At 40.8% G+C, this 17,193-nt stretch overlaps 1 protein-coding gene across 4 annotated transcripts in view; it reads left to right on the top strand.

Moving 5' to 3' along the window:
* LOC134336513 (alpha-1,6-mannosylglycoprotein 6-beta-N-acetylglucosaminyltransferase B) overlaps positions 1 to 17,193 on the top strand; it is a 930,404-nt gene that overhangs the window by 722,037 nt on the left and 191,174 nt on the right. For all 4 annotated transcript variants that reach the window (XM_063030783.1, XM_063030786.1, XM_063030785.1 and 1 more), the window contains one exon: positions 181 to 312. In XM_063030783.1, coding sequence (XP_062886853.1) covers positions 181 to 312 — 132 coding nt within the window. The remainder of the gene's footprint in view (positions 1 to 180; positions 313 to 17,193) is intronic.

Genomic DNA, 17,193 nt, shown 5'->3' on the forward strand with positions numbered 1-17,193 from the left:
GCAGTCACTTATGCTAAATGCACAATATAGTGATTTCCCTTGTATTCAGATTCTTAAATTAGGTTCAAAGTAATTAAATTTATATCTTACCACTCAAGGATCTTGTTAAGATGAAGAAGCCTGATTTGTAAAAGATATGCTAACATACTTTTCTGTGCATTTATTGTTCTTGCTGATTAGTTTCCTAGGTGTACCTCCTGGGAGAGGAAGTTGCCCCCTGACTGGACCATTGACCTTTGACATCATTTACACCGACTATCATGGACTTCAGCAAATGAAACAACACATGGGTCTCTCCTTCAAAAAATACAAGTAAGTGGTAAAATTTGAATGAATATTCAAAAAATATGTAAGCAATGTAACATCATAAAACTAACAAAGCATTTAACCTGTCATATACATATTCTGCTTTATTCAAAAATGCATTTGTTTGTGTAAACTAGAATATGCTTGTGTAGCCTTAATACACAATTAATTGTACAAAGCAATTTGAAAGATAACATCGAAAAAGAAAAGTTGTTTTACCTTAGTAATGGTGATTTAGAGCAGTAGTATCTCATTTGTTTCTTTTGCTGTCAAACTCAATTGTTTATTGACTATGGTCATTTTAGTTGTTTCAAAATTCTGAAATAATGATACTAATACAATGATATGGATAATGTGTAAAAAAAAAATCACCGATTTCTTTAAACGAGTCTGGATTTTCAGTTCATCATTAAGCCACTTGAACTAATCAGTTCACTCTCTTTGATGCACACAAGGCCTTATGAAGTGAAGAGCCTTTTCAATCAGAGTCTACTCACCAGAGAAGCTTTGAGTAACACTTCAGTCTTGGCCCCAAGCTTAAGACTGTCAAATTATTAGGAGCCTTTGCATTTGTAAACATTCACATAAAAAGTGAATTATAATATAATATTCATTCATAAAAGTGACATTTAAATAAAGAACAAAAGTGTTAGGAGTATCTGGAACAAGCTGCCAGAGGAAAGGATAGAAACAAATACCATTACATTTAAAAGGCATTTTGAACAGGTATTTAGATGGGAAAGACATAGAGGGATATAGGCGTAATATAGCCTGATTCCCTCTCTATGGCTTTCCTATCCAAGTGGGATTAACAGAGACAGGCAATACAGTCAGCATGAATGAGTTGGGCCAAAAAGGCTATTTCTGTGATCCCATGAGGGAACTATTAAATGTATTTAAATAAACTCAATAAGAAAAGGAAATTAGCATGTAATTATGTTTCTCTCCAGTTAATTTTTTTTTTAATTAAAAGGGTCTCCTGGCTTTCTCAAGTAGGCAGATTTCCAAGCCTAGCACTATGAATTCAGTGAAAGTTCATTGTTCTTCACTGAACTCCATGAAAAATCAATATGTCCTATTGGCACCTGTAAATCCTAAACTTCCACACCATCTCAAGGTATATGCGAGTGTTCAACCTTGTATATTTTCCGGTGTGGGGATAACATTTATATAAAGTAACACTGCAACTATTTAATTTGGAGGCATTTTATCAACTAAAAAAGGCCAACAATTAATGTTGCTGTGGGGCACCAAATATTAGTTTCAATGTAGTTAATCTTTAAGCATTGCAGAACTTTCTGTCATGTGTTTCCACTGAATTATATTCTTATTAATTTCTTAGTTTTGACCTGTAAATGTTACTGAATGTTGCACTGTTGAAACAAAGGAACACAGTGGAACTAAAATACATACAGTGGATTCCGGTTAATTGTGCCATCGGTTAATTAGGGCAGTGGCTTATCTGGAACAATTCTTAAAGAACAAAACAGTTGAGATTCCTTTTGTTTATCTGGGACACCATACCGCTTCACTGGGGCAGGAGACCGTTGCCAAGCGTTTTCTAACTAGCGTCAGACACGTTGTGTGGCCATTAGACTCTATACCATGATTAGTGAACTGTTTCTAAATAGCATCAGTTGTGCGTGCTTGAGTTCAAAAAACAGCAATTTTTGTTACTGTTAGTTGGCAGGAAGTAAGCATTAAAACAATTGGTGTTACCAGAAATGGCTGGGAGTGAAAGTGAAATGATTTTCACTATTTCAACAAGTTATGAACTATGAAAAATTTGAAAGTATCAACAATCATCTTGATTACAACAAAAATAAAAACTTAGAGGATGCAATCATCCATAGCATTGTATACAGCAGTGCATTATCTACATTTGGTGTTGGCACTGATTTTGTTCATTTACAGTCAATCTAAAGAATGTGGCAGCATACACTTAATGAACTATTAACTAATACAGTTTTATAATATTATAGTAGTATAGATAATGTTCTCGTTTGTTCTGTACTTCATTTAAATACATAATTTTTTACTCAGTTAAATGGTAGTTTATCTTTTTTTAATACCTTTTTAACTATTTCCATGAAACTTCAGCTAATTGGGGCAGCTGCTAAATTGGGACAAAATGTACTGGTCCTAATGTGTCTCAATTAACTGGAATCAATTGTATAACATGCCATGAAAAGGAAAATCTTCCGAACATGTAGATTTGGAAGTTGAATATGGAGGATTATTGGGAATGAAAAACGTCATACCTCTTCACAACAAGATTTCAAAATCCACAGTTTTTTATGACTTCTGAATCTGAATTATTAACAGGAATGCAGCATTTTAAAATTTATGTCTTGCAAAAAGAATCTGAATAATAATATATAATGTATTTGGTACCCTGGGTGAGCCATTATAGTAAATGCACAACTCCTTCAGAATGTCAGTGCAAGGGATGGAGACAGATAAATATTAGTCACCTTCCATAAGACTTACATAAAAGTTGTCCAGGAAAACTTGCTTGCCTCAGCTTCACTTTTGGTCACAGATGGTCTGATAGCATCAAAATGACATTTTTCACTTTGCTGATGACATTACCTGGTACAGACTGTTTCCATCTTAAGATAAAAGGCATCTAAATCACTATAGGCAGAACTGAACAGTAGGCCAAAAATAGTGCTGGCTTGAATGTCAATAAGTCCAAGTCAATTCCACTGTTAAGAAAGATGAATCACAGAATAGGTCCCTTTACTCAACTGAAAAAAACGCAGACATTTGACTCTTCGCCTCTAAATCACATTTTGCTGCCTTGAAGCAATACAAAACAAAAGCAAAAATAACTGGAAAATGTAGGTTGTGGAAGGCATCCTAATAGTTTTCTTTAAAGCTTGACTTACAAAATAATAGAATATTGGAGATCAAAAATACTGCAGATGCTGGACATCCAAAATAAAAATAGAAAATGGTCAACAGGCTGAATCAGTGGGAAGAGGAATAGAGTTAGCATTTCAGGTCAAAGATCTGCTATCAGAACTAGGAAAGGGATAAAGGATGCTTGTTAAGCTGCTGGGAGATAGGGAAGGAGTTAAACTGGGAGTGATATCAAGTGTTGTACAGCATGCTGTTGGGAAAATCCATCTGTTAACCTAAATTCAGAAAACTCAAAAAAAAAGTTAATAATTAATTTGATGAGAATTGTCTGCTTCATGCTTGAGTATATCTCCTACAACAGTGAAAGAGTGTTTGCGTTCTTAGTTTTAAAGGATATTAACAGGAGCCACTTGCAATGCTAATTCAGGTTTCTAGACTCATAACAGCAACACAAGCTATACAAATCTAAAAAAAAAATCAGATTGCAGCTACATTCCCTTTTCCCCTTTTCTTAAGGCCCTCGGCTTTTTAATGTATTCAACTGATTAAAGCAATTAATTGCTTCCCTTGGGTTGCTGAAGTATGTGGTAGCAATCTACGAATAATCACTTATGATCTAGTGTAAAGCCTTTCAGCATTTTCAGCATTGCAATCTATTTGTCTTGTTTAAACAAATCAGTTGTACATATGTATTGTAGCTAATAATGACAGCAATATAGAAGCATACAAGTGATTATTAGTGACGTTTGTAATGCCTAAAGTATATAGAAAATAATTAACACCCTCAATGTTGCAAAAACAAAGGAGCTGGTTGTGGACTACAGGAGGGATGGAGACAAGCTAGCCCCTGTTGACATCAATGGATCTAGGGTTGAGAGCGTGAACAGTTTAAAGTTCCTCGGCATAAACATCAATGAGGATCTCACATGGTCTGTACATACCGGCTGTGTGGTGAAAAAGGCACAACGGCGCCTCTTTCACCTCAGACGATTGAAAAAGTTTGGTATGGGCTCCCAAATCCTAAGAACTTTCTACAGGGGCACAATTGAGAGCATCTTGACTGACTGCATCGCTGCCTGGTATGGGAACTGTACCTCCCTCAATTGCAGGACTCTGCAAAGAGTGGTGCGGACAGCCCAGCGCATCTGTAGATGTGAACTTCCCACTATTCAGGACATTTACAAAGACTGTTGTGTAAAAAGAACCCGAAGGATCATTGGAGACGTGAGTCACCCCAACCACAAACTGTTCCAGCTGCTACCATCCGGGAACTAGTACAGCAGCATAAAAGCCAGGACCAACAGGCTCCGGGACAACTTCTTCCACTAGGCCATCAGACTGCTTAATTCATGCTGGTGCAACTGTATTTCTATGTTATATTGACTATACTGTTGTACATAATATTTATTATAAATTACTATAAATTGCACATTACACATTTAGACAGAGATGTAATGTAAAGATTTTTGCTCCTCATGTATATGAAGGGTGTAAGTAATAAAGTCAATTTAATTCAATTCAATTCTGTTTTAGAATAAAGGGTACATGAAAAGCTTTACAGAAGTGATAGTGATTTATCCATTGACAGGTTAATTGGTAATTTCTAGATTTTCTTGTTAAATGAAAACAATATTACAACATATAGAGAAATTCAGTTCATATAGGCAAACTCCTAAAAAGCAAAATTCCCCAAAATTCTGAAGTACTTTGTAGTAATTTACTTGGACTTCAGAACTCTGATATTGAAAGGTTCTGGCTTGCATTGTTAGTAAAATGCTTGATCATTAGACAATGGATATAGATCAATCTAGAGATTAGTTTCATGGATAAAATTGGATAAAATTTATTCTATATTAAGCTGAATAATTCAATCTCTATTCAAAAGAACATTCAAAATCTCCTAACCAATAGAAAAAAAGGACATTATATTAATTTAACAATCCCTGCCTGTCACACTTTTGACTTTAAGGACTACATATGAGATTCTCCTAAATTACACTCAGGAGACTGTATCTAATAAAGAGGCCACTGAGTGTACATTCGTGGTCTTCTGCTGCTGTAGCCCATCCACTTCAAGGTTCGATGTATAGTGTATTCAGAGATGCTCTTCGATACAGCACTGCTGTAACACATGGTTAATTAAATTACTGTCACGTTCCTGTCAGCTTGAACTAGTCTGGTCATTCTCTTTAGACCTCTCTGATTAAGAAAGCTTTTTCACCCACAGAACTACCGTGCACGGGATTTTTTTTTTGTTTCTCGCACCATCGCACCATTCTCTGTAAACTCTGTTGACTGTTGTGCATGAAACTCCCGGGAGACCAGCAGTTTCTGAGATACTCAAACCACCCCATCTAGCACCAACAATCATTCCACAGTCAAAGTGGCTTAGATCATGCTTCTTCCCCAGTCTGGTGTTTGAACAACATCTTCAGGCCAAACAACAACTCTTGACCATGTCTACATGCTTTTATGCATTGAGTTGCTACCACATGATTGGCTGATTAGATACTTACATTACTGTGCAGGTGTAAAGGTGTACCCAATTAAGTGACCACTGAGTGTATGTGCAGAGATCGTGATACAAGATTAACCTTTCATGTTGAGTGTAATGCAGTCAATACAGGAATGGTGTGGTGTCTGCTCATCATAATGAATGCACTACTTGTCCTGACATAGTCATCTATTCTTTGGCTGGAACATAATAAAGTGGATGACCTGCATGCTTTAAATGGTGCCCACCACTCTTACAGTTAAGCTGCAAAGTATTTAGGGTGGCTACTATTTGACATTGTACAACAGAAACAGTGCAGAAGAGCAAAGCATGGATGAGAGCTAGTTCCAATTTTTCTCGTTGTCCCATTGAAGATGGAAAAGAGGACAGAACGTGAGCTCCTGATCTTTCTACAGCTGCTGTTTGAGTACTTCAGTATTTTCTGTTCCTTTTACATTTCTAGCCAAGGGAGATTTCGCTGTGTTTTCATGAATAAGATATCTGATTTTCTATAAAGTTGCCTCAGTAAAATCCATTAACTCCTGTTGCCACAATTGTCATCTTTGCTGGACTTTCTGGTCAAGAGTTATCTCAAGCTGACACGTTTAGATGTGAAAAACAAAAATGACTGTCAATGCCGGAAATCTGGGATGAAAATAAAAAGGTACTGGAAACAATCAGCATGTCGGGGGGTGCCTGTGGAAAGGAAAACAGTTGATACTTCAGGTTAAGGGCCCTTCAGTTCGATATGCCTGTATACTTCCAACCTAGAGCTGCATCTCAGTTTGCTGTTGCTATTACATAAAGGGATTTTATGATGGCTATTTATTCAAAGAGAGCTGACCATGTTTCAGTCTCCACCTGGAGAATCAAACATGATTTACAGGCTTACTGCTGTCGGGTCTCATTTACTGTGAGCACATTGTTTTGTATGTTCCAAATATCCCCATTCTAAAACCAAAAAGGGTTCCAATTTTTCTACGTCCAATTGATATTCTGTGCATTCTGTGGCTGCTGAAACGTAGAGCTAAAAGAAAAGAAGGCAGTGAAGTAATCGGAGAGGGGAAGTTAAGTTAGACAGCCCTTTCTGTCTGGACAGCTCTATGAAGAACTCAGTGCCTCATGTCTGAGCCCACAGACTTATGAATGTCAAGCAACACACATAAAAGTTGCTGGTGAACGCAGCAGGCCAGGCAGCATCTCTAGGAAGAGGTACAGTTGATGTTTCGGGCCGAGAGCCTTCGTCAGGACTAACTGAAAGAAGAGCTAGTAAGAGATTTGAAAGTGGGAGGGGGAGGGGGAGATCCGAAATGATAGGAGAAGACAGGAGGGGGAGGGATGGAGCCAAGAGCTGGACAGTTGATTGACAAAAGGGATATGAGAGGATCATGGGACAGGAGGCCTAGGGAGAAAGAAAGGGGGAGGGGGAAGCCCAGAAGATGGGCAAGGGGTATAGTGAAAGGGACAGAGGGAGAAAAAGGAGAGAGAGAAAAAGAATGTGTGTATATATAAATAAATAAATAATGGATGGGGTACGAGGGGGAGGTGGGGCATTAACAGAAGTTAGAGAAGCCAATGTTCATGCCATCAGGTTGGAGGCTACCCAGATGGAATATAAGGTGTTGTTCCTCCAACCTGAGTGCGGCTTCATCTTTACAGTAGAGGAGGCCGTGGATAGACATATCAGAATGGGAATGGGAATGGGATGTGGAATTAAAATGTGTGGCCACTGGGAGATCCTGCTTTCTCTGGCAGACAGAGTGTAGGCGTTCAGCAAAGCGGTCTCCCAGTCTGCGTCGGGTCTTATGAATGTGGTGGGATAAGCACAAAGCCATTTACAGTGTAGGTGCCACACACCTCCATGTTCCTTGACAGATGATGCAGTCAGTTTGGCAGGCTTTATTTCACTGTACAACCCCATGGCCATCTTCCTTACACTGAGCTATCAAAGTTCTTATCTGACATCCCTGCAGAAAATATTGTGTGAAGCCCTTCAGTGATCTGGCACTTTTCCCTCTGCCTTAGTTCCGAGTTATTCGTGCGTTGGAGAGAAAAGTGTGGGACAGTCACCAGTCTAGGCTTAGAACATAGACTGTACCACATAGCTGACAAGTCACGTGTGTTGCTCCAAGTCATTCTTGCCTGGTGTCTCAACAGAAGGAGATCCCCCCCTCAGAAGGAGATCCCCCCTGAATTAAACAACAGGAATTCTGCAGATGCTGGAAATTCAAGCAACATACATCAAAGTTGCTGGTGAACGCAGCAGGCCAAGCAGCATCTATAGGAAGAGGCGCAGTCGACGTTTCAGGCCGAGACCCTTCGTCAGGACTAACTGAAGGAAGAGTGAGTAAGGGATTTGAAAGCTGGAGGGGGAGGGGGAGATGCAAAATGATAGGAGAAGACAGGAGGGGGAGGGATAGAGCCGAGAGCTGGACAGGTGATAGGCAAAAGGGGATACGAGAGGATCATGGGACAGGAGGTCCGGGAAGAAAGCCGGGGGGGCGGGGTGACCCAGAGGATGGGCAAGAGGTATATTCAGAGGGACAGAGGGAGAAAAAGGAGAGTGAGAGAAAGAATGTGTGCATAAAAATGAGTAACAGCTGGGGTACGAGGGGGAGGTGGGGCCTAGCGGAAGTTAGAGAAGTCAATGTTCATGCTATCAGGTTGGAGGCTACACAGTAGGCATGAACATTGACTTCTCTAACTTCCGCTAGGCCCCACCTCCCCCTCGTACCCCAGCTGTTACTCATTTTTATGCACACATTCTTTCTCTCACTCTCCTTTTTCTCCCTCTGTCCCTCTGAATATACCTCTTGCCCATCCTCTGGGTCACCCCGCCCCCCGTCTTTCTCCCTAGGCCTCCTGTCCCATGATCCTCTCGTATCCCCTTTTGCCTATCACCTGTCCAGCTCTTGGCTCTATCCCTCCCCCTCCTGTCTTCTCCTATCATTTTGCATCTCCCCCTCCCCCTCCAGCTTTCAAATCCCTTACTCACTCTTCCTTCAGTTAGTCCTGACGAAGGGTCTCGGCCTGAAACGTCGACTGCGCCTCTTCCTATAGATGCTGCCTGGCCTGCTGCGTTCACCAGCAACTTTGATGTGTGTTGCCCCCTGAATTAAGCAAGGATTCAAAACTTGAGCTGATGCCACAACTGCAAAATGAAGTAAGGCTGCAGCTTCTGTACTACTGTCTGATTGCCTCTCCACCACTGCTTAAACCAGTTTGCTGGACAAATGAAGAGCAGAAGAGTCGAGGGATAAGGCATAATCTGGGGTTGGGAGGCAAAAATATAAAAGTAGCCAGCTAATGCAAGCAGCGGTTTGCAAGTTAGTGTGGATTCTAGCGAGGTGTGGGAAGGAGACTTTGGTCTGAGGAAACCATTGCCCTTGATGCTTTCCGTCCATTAGCCAGCACCATACTCTGCATGAGGTTTAGAATAATCCGGCACTTATGTCCTCGCTCCATCACAGTGAACTGTTAGGTGTGGGTCTGAGGTTTCTAGCAGTGCTTATTTTGTGAGAGTGCAGAAAATGAATGGTTGCTAGGTATGAGTCCTGATTATTTAACTTTACTACCATGTGATTGAACAATTTGTGAGACTCATGGTGCATTTGATAGGATGATTGAAAATTTATTCACTGCCTTTGATAATATGTGTGAGATAAAACACACAAAATGCTGAAGGCAGCATCCATGGAAATGAACCAACAGTTGACATTTCAGGCCAAGACCCTTCTTCAGGACTGGAAAGGAAGGGAAAAAATGTTAGACTGTTGAGTGAGGGGAAGGAGGACAAGCTAGATGGAGATAGGTAAAACCAGGAGGGTAGGGAGTACCTCTTCTCCTCACCTACCTATTAGCTCTCCGTGGTGCCCCTCCTCCTTCCCTTTCTACCTTGATCCACTCTTCTCACCTATCAGATTCCTTCTTCTCCAGCCCTTTGCCTTTTCCACCTATCACCTCCCAGCTTCTTAATTCATCCCCTCCTCCACCCACCTGGCGTCATCTGTTAGCTTCTAGCTTGTCCTCCTTCTCGTCCCCGACCTTCCTTGGCACCTTCCCCCTTCCTTTCCAGTCCTGATGAAGGATCTCAGCCCAAAATGTCAACTGTTTATTCATTTCCATAGACGTTGCCTGACCTCCTGAGTTCAACAGAATCTTGCGTGTGTTGTTCTGGGTTTCCAGCACCTGCAGAATCTCTAGTGTTTATAAACCTGATTGTGAGCTCCATTTGATCTTACTACAGATGTTGCCTGAGTATTTCAGTATTCTCTGCTTTTTTTTTCATTTCCAGCAAGGGGAATTGTGTGTTCATGTGTAAGATACCTGAGCTTCTATAAAGATGCCTCAATAAAATGCATCAACTTCTGTAGCCACCTCCTAGCTTGTCCTCCTTCCTCTCCCTCCACCTACTTATTCTGGCGTCTTCCCTATTCCTTTCCGAACCTGACGAAGGGTCTCAGCCCAAAACAATGACTATGTATTCATTTCCATAGATGCTGCCTGACCTGCTGAGTTTCTCACATTCAGGTTGATGAACTCCCATTGGACTTCTTTGTTTACCTTTCTGCCAGAGATTCAGCTTTTACTGTATTAAACATTATCCTTCACTGAACTCATTAAGGAGATGCAGCTTCCTCTTGTGAACCCTATTCCCTTCTCCTGTATACCAACAGCATGTTGCTGTCTGTATAAAAATCCTGTCTGTTTATTCTTCTGATTATTCTGCACTGTCTTTCTGATATACATGCTTGCGAGCAGCTGGTATTGGCTGCAATATTTCCAGCTGCCCTTGCCCCACCATGCCCCATGTACTTAGACAACTTGTGCCGAATTTAGTAAGTGCCAAACACTCGAAATTTGCAGCAAAAGCAAAAAGAAATGAACCAACAAGACTGGCCTCTGAGTAGTTTATTTTAAATATCTCATTAAATAGCACTGATTACCAATCCCTCCTGCTGTTTTATGCTTGCATAGCTTCACATGGTTAAGGGAGGGCACTGGTGGAGGCATCAGGCTTTAAAATGGCAATATAGTTGTCGAATTAGAGTTACACATTTATTTTCATCAATATTTGCCCGCTGTGTTTATTTCCAATAGGTGTTCTGTAGGTAGATACTGACACTCACCATTATAGCATTTCCCAGAACTTTGTGACATAAATTAAATAAGATTAGATTAGGTTCAACTTTATTGTCATTGTGCAGAGTACAGATACAAAGCCAATGAAATGCAGTTAGCATCCAACCAGAAATGCAAAGAATAGTGTTATTTACAAAATAACTGCGAATAAAAAGTAAGTGCTACAGCACACAAATATAAAAGTACTGAGACAGTACAATACGGATGCAATACTGCTTAGCACTATGATGAGAGGTTCAGCAGTGTCACAGCCTCAGGGAAGAAGCTCTTCCTGTGCCTGCTGGTGCGGGAGCAGAGGCTCCTGTAGCGCCTACTGGATGGGAGGAGAGTAAAAAGTCCAGGGTTAGGGTGAGATGCATCCTTGATAATGCTTTTCACCCTGCCCAGGCACCAGGTTCGGTTCATCCGGAGGGAGCTCCTGTTCTGTTCGAATCTTGCGTAGAATACGTTAAGTTCGTCAGGGGAGAAGCGCCACAGTTATTGATATCCCCAGCCTTTTCTTTGCGCCCAGTGATCTCATTTAGACCCTGCCATAGTCTACTGGCATCCCTTTGGTTAGCCTGGGCTTCCAACTTGGCTCGATATTGCCTCTTGGCACCCTTAATGGCTTTCCAGAGTTTACGCCTGGATTCCGTGTAGCGACTAGTGTCCCCAGACCTAAAAGCCGCAGCTCTAGCCTTTAAAAGGAACTTGACCTCATAATTCATCCCAGGTTTCCGGTTAGGGAATACCCGGATCATCTTGCGAGACACACAGTCCTCCGTGCATTTCCAAATAAAGTCCGTGACAGCTGAGGCATACTCATCGAGGTTAGCTGCCAAGTCCTTGAATACTAACCAGTCCACCGATTCAAAGCAGTCACGGAGGACCTCATCCGTTTCCTCCATCCAACGCGACACTACTTTTGACACCGTGACCTCCTGCTTCAGTTTCTGTTTGTAAGCCGGGAGGAGGAGTACGGCCTGATGGTCCGATTTTCCGAAGTGAGGTCGTGGGACGGAACGGTAGGCATCCTTGACTGCTGTGTAGCAGTGGTCAAGTATACTCGGGCCTCTAGTGAGGCAGGAGACATGTTGGTATAACTTTGGCAGCGCCTTTCTGAGGTTGGCCTGGGTAAAGTCCCCGGCTGTAATGAGCAAAGCCTCCGGATATCTGGTCTCAAGATGTGTTTCGAGATAGGATCCCATTGAAGTTGTGGAGAATGGTGTGCTGGATGTGGCATTTTGTATGTCTTACTCTGAAATGGGAAGTTCATGTTTAGTTTTTTTAATAGTGATTTGATCTCATTGTTTGTGTTCTCATATTCCACTGCTGAGATTACCTTCGGACTACAATCCACATCCTTCCTGCTGAGTTTCTGAAATGTCACTGGCCCAATTCCTTTCTCACCATAAGCACAAAAGATTCTGCAGATGCTGAAAATCCAGAGCAACAGACACAAAATGCTGGAGGACCTCAGCAGGTCCAGCAGCACATTTTGGGCCAATACCCTTTATCAGGACCTTTCTCATTACTGTTCCCCTCAGGCTGGTTTCTCCCTTGCATGCAACTGTCTGCTAATTTCCCATTCTCACCTCTTTTTATGGTTCTTCCCTGCTGCTTTCCAGTTAGATTTCATATTACAGGCCTTCCCCTTATCAGCTCTTCAAACCCAGAATTTTGATAGACTGTAAATCACAAAGGATTATCAAATGTGTCACTACTAGCTTAAAACAAGGATCACTTATATTTTAAAAACTAGCAGAATAGTTTGGATTGACAAGGAAATAAACTTTCAATATTCTGATCCAACTGTTACCACGTATTACCTTAAAGATGGGGAAACCCGAACTTCAAGATTAACTGGTGTATTTTTGAAGGGGATTCAGTTAAGCTCCTGATCAAAGGTACATCTTCGGTCCCTAGAACATTTGGATGAGATTTGCAATGGCAATGCCACTGAACGCCAAGTGAATTTAGTCATACCCTCCCTTGTTGGAGAGATCATTGTTTGGCACTTATTCATGCAATTAATCAAAGAAGCTTATCCATCTGCTGCAGTATGTGTCCAAGAACTACCTCATTATCTGAAGGAATGTAAATGGAACTCATCACCATACATTCATTAGCAGACATCCCATTTTTGATCCTGTGATGGAGAGGGCATTGATGATATAGCTGTCACGCTGACCTTAACTCACTCAGCTGAGGAATTGCTGCAGGTATGTTCAGTTACAATGATAATTGATCTCCAACAATCACAAGTATTTTCCTTTGTATGAAGAATAGTTCCAGTCAACTGAGAGCTTTTTGCTTCATTTCCATAAAATTCATCGGCCAGGCTCTTTTAGAGTTCTACTCTTTATCCATACTTGATCAAGACTGCCTGGGAGCTATTTGATCCAAACAAACACTTTTGGTGAGAGGTTTATTGGTAAGGAGGTGCTGCATATTGATATTGACTTCCATCACTTTGTTGATGGTTATAGACTAATGAAGCAATAATTACTTGGATTTATTTGTCCTAACTGAAAAACTTAAAACCTCCCTAAATATCAATTTACACACATAAAAAATGCCGGTGAACGCAGCAGGCCAGGCAGCATCTATAGGAAGAGGTACGTCGACGTTTCAGGCCAGGGACCCTTTGTCAAGACTAACTGAAAGACAAAGGGTCCCGGCCCGAAACGTTGACTGTACCTCTTCCTATAGGTGCTGCCCGGCCTGCTGCGTTCACCAGCGTGTTTTGTGTGTGTCGCTTGAATTTCCAGCATCTGCAGATTTCCTTGTGTCTGCGTTTTTAAATAACAATTTGTTATTTTTTTATGAATTAATAAATTTCTTTCTTTCAACTTTGTTGCAATTTTATTCGATCATTTATTTCAGTCTATTTCATTATTTTAATCAACATCCCTTTGGGGTATCATAATAAAAATATATTTGCTGTATGCAGCGTATTTCCCCTCTCATTATTAAGCAATGTATTGGACATAACAGTGTACATATCAGGGAATTTCTACCTGAGAACAACAGAAATAGCAATGCTATTCAAATTAATCACTGTAAATCAATATTTTTCGTTTAAAATCATTTATTTCACTTGATCACTCTGGATATTACATTCTTATATGAGGAATGGCTTAAACTTATCATTTAAGCTTGCATCTTTAGAGATTCAAGTCTGAACAAACATAGGGATAGGAGTAGTAATATAATTTGCACTTGTGTGATAGCCATATTTAGAGACTGCTCATTAAACTGCACTGTGTCAATTCATGGAATCCTCTTCATTGTAATACGAAAAGTAATTGTATGTAATAAGGTAAGAGGCAGTCCAGGTCTCTCTTACGAAAAAAAAACCACTTAAATTGTGATTTTGCTTTTCTTAAGGACTTGTAATAGAACTCTGTTGAACTTCTGAGCACATTGTATTTGCATAAAGCACATTTTGCCAAAATGTTCAAATAATTTTCTCTAGGGGTTTGTTGTGCATAAAAATTGCAAGATCAGAGCTGGATTAGAAGGTCAGGAAGTCCTGTGATGAGGAGCCATATGCAAATCTGAGTCCCATCATAAAACTCACTGTAAACAATGTTACCAGTCTTTGTGGATTGATCACCAGGAGTGAAATAATGATTTCCTCAGCACAACTGTCAGTAACCCAGGCAAAATATGTGGAGATGGAGTTTGCTGTACTCTGTATTTGTGGGCCTTCTTTGATGGCTCCCAATAGTTTACCGAATTTCTCAATCAAGACACTTCAAATTCTAGCCTTATAAGAGATCGCAAAAGGTCAATGCGGAGAAATCAAACACCCTAACAATGGCCAACATCACAGAGAATGGTCTAGGATTAGTAATGGGTTAAATTTGCAATAATAGCAGGTATGTCTATGAATAGCTTAATTATTTATGATAATTACAGCATTTCTTTTTGACCCTTTGATTATTCAAGCCTAATGTTAAAGAAATGTCATTCTTTCTGCTAAAAAAACAGCTTGATAAATTAAAGACTAGAGAAAAGAATTTAATACCAGGGAAACAATTACTTTGAGGAGTTGGTGCATGTAGAATAACCGAAATATATATATATGTATAGGATTGTTCTTGCTGTGAAATGACTGCCATTGAGATATTCACTGATTTGGTATATAGTTTCCTTAATTCTAATTAGATATTGACAGTAAATTATTTCCATGATGTAATAGTGAAGAGAGTCTGCATATTCAACTCACAAAAAGAAAAAAAAGATACGTTATTTTATATTGTTGTGTATGTGTGACAAGAATAGGCACCTCAATCTATTTATAGTGCACTGTGTTATGGTTTGCTTCAATATTCTGGCTATTGTAAACAATTTATTTGCCCGTTTCTTCATGCACTTTGTATAAGTATCTCTGTCTAAGATACTGGTGGATATTAAAGTAACAGAAATGTATTACATATAAACAACCAGGTAGCTTGTCTACAGGGAGGTAGGCTTCTGGAACTTTTTCCCTTAATAAATATATTTTGCAATTTTTGTGCAGAGGAGTTAGCTGCATATACCTCATATTACATGGACCAAATATGTTAAGACCACTTTCTTTAATTATGAAAAATGAAAAACTAAAACAGTATCAGTCCAGTCTCCATGCGCTTGGGCATCAGCATCTCAGAGAACTTATCTTGAGCCCAACTCATTCATGTAATCATGAAGAAGGCACCCAGCAACTTTACTTCATTAAGAGTATGTTGACGGGCCGACTAGGGGGAATGCCATAGTAGATCTAGTATTAGGTGACGAACCGGGTCAGGTCACAGATCTCTCAGTGGGTGAGCATCTGGGGGACAGTGACCACCGCTCCCTGGCCTTTAGCATTTTCATGGAAAAGGATAGAAAGAGAGAGGACAGGAAAATGTTTAATTGGGGAAGGGCAAATTATGAGGCTATAAGGCTAGAACTTGTGGTTGTGAATTGGGATGATGTTTTTGCAGGGAAATGTACTATGGACATGTGGTCGATGTTTAGGGATCTCTTGCAGGACGTTAGGGATAAATTTGTCTCGGTAAGGAAGATAAAGAATGGTAGGCTAAAGGAACCATGGGTGACAAGTAAGATGGAAAATCTAGTCAGGTGGAAGAAGGCAGCATACATGAGGTTTAGGAAGCAAGGATCAGATGGGTCTATTGAGGAATATAGGGAAGCAAGAAAGGTGCTTAAGAAGGAGCTGAGGAGAGCAAGAAGCGGGCATGAGAAGGCCTTGGCGAGTAGGGTAAAGGAAAACCCCAAGGCATTCTTCAATTATGTAAAGAACAAAAGGATGGCAGGAGTGAAGGTAGGACTGATTAGAGACAAAGGTGGGAAGATGTGCCTGGAGGCTGTGGAAGTGAGCGAGGCCCTCAATGAATACTTCTCTTCGGTGAGGGAACTTGATGATGGTGAGGACAATATGAGTGAGGTTGATGTTCTAGCATGTTGATATTAAGGGAGAGGAGGTATTGGAGTTGTTAAAATACATTAGGACAGATAAGTCCCCGGGACCTGATGGAATATTCCCCAGGCTGCTCCACGAGGCGAGGGAAGAGATTGCTGAGCCTCTGGCTGGGATCTTTATGTCCTCATTGTCTACAGGAATGGTACTGGAGGATTGGAGGGAGGCGAATGTTGTCCCCTTGTTCAAAAAAGGTAGTAGGGATAGTCCGGGTAATTATAGACCAGTGAGCCTTACGTCTGTGGTGGGAAAGCTGTTGGAAAAAATTCTTAGAGATAGGATCTATGGGCATTTAGAGAATCATGGTCTGATCAGGGACAGTCAGCATGGCTTTGTGAAGGGCAGATCGTGTCTAACAAGCCTGATAGAGTTCTTTGAGGAGGTGACCAGGCATATAGATGAGGGTAGTGCAGTGGATGTGATCTACATGAATTTTAGTAAGGCATTTGACAAGGTTCCACACGGTGGGCTTATTCAGGAAGTCAGAAGACATGGGATCCAGGGAAGTTTGGCCAGGTGGATTCAGAATTGGCCTGCCTGCAGAAAGCAAAGGGTTGTGGTGGAGGGAGTACATTCAGATTGGAGGGTTGCGACTAGTGGTGTCCCACAAGGATCGGGTCTAGGACCTCTACTTTTTGTGATTTTTATTAATGACCTGGATGTGGAGGTAGAAGGGTGGATTGGCAAGTTTGCAGACAACACAAAGGTTTGTGGTCTTGTGGATAGTGTAGAGGATTGTCAAAGATTGCAGAGAGACATTGATAGGTTGCAGAAGTGGGCTGAGAAGTGGCAGATGGAGTTCAATCTGGAGAAGTGTGAGGTGGTACACTTTGGAAGAACAAAATCCAAGGCAGAGTACAAAGTAAATGGTAGGATACTTGGTAGTGTGGAGGAGTAGAGGGATCTCGGGGTACATGTCCACAGATCCCTGAAA

Source organism: Mobula hypostoma, chromosome 22 (genome assembly GCF_963921235.1).
Source record: "Mobula hypostoma chromosome 22, sMobHyp1.1, whole genome shotgun sequence".
Taxonomy (NCBI): Eukaryota; Metazoa; Chordata; class Chondrichthyes; order Myliobatiformes; family Myliobatidae; genus Mobula; species Mobula hypostoma.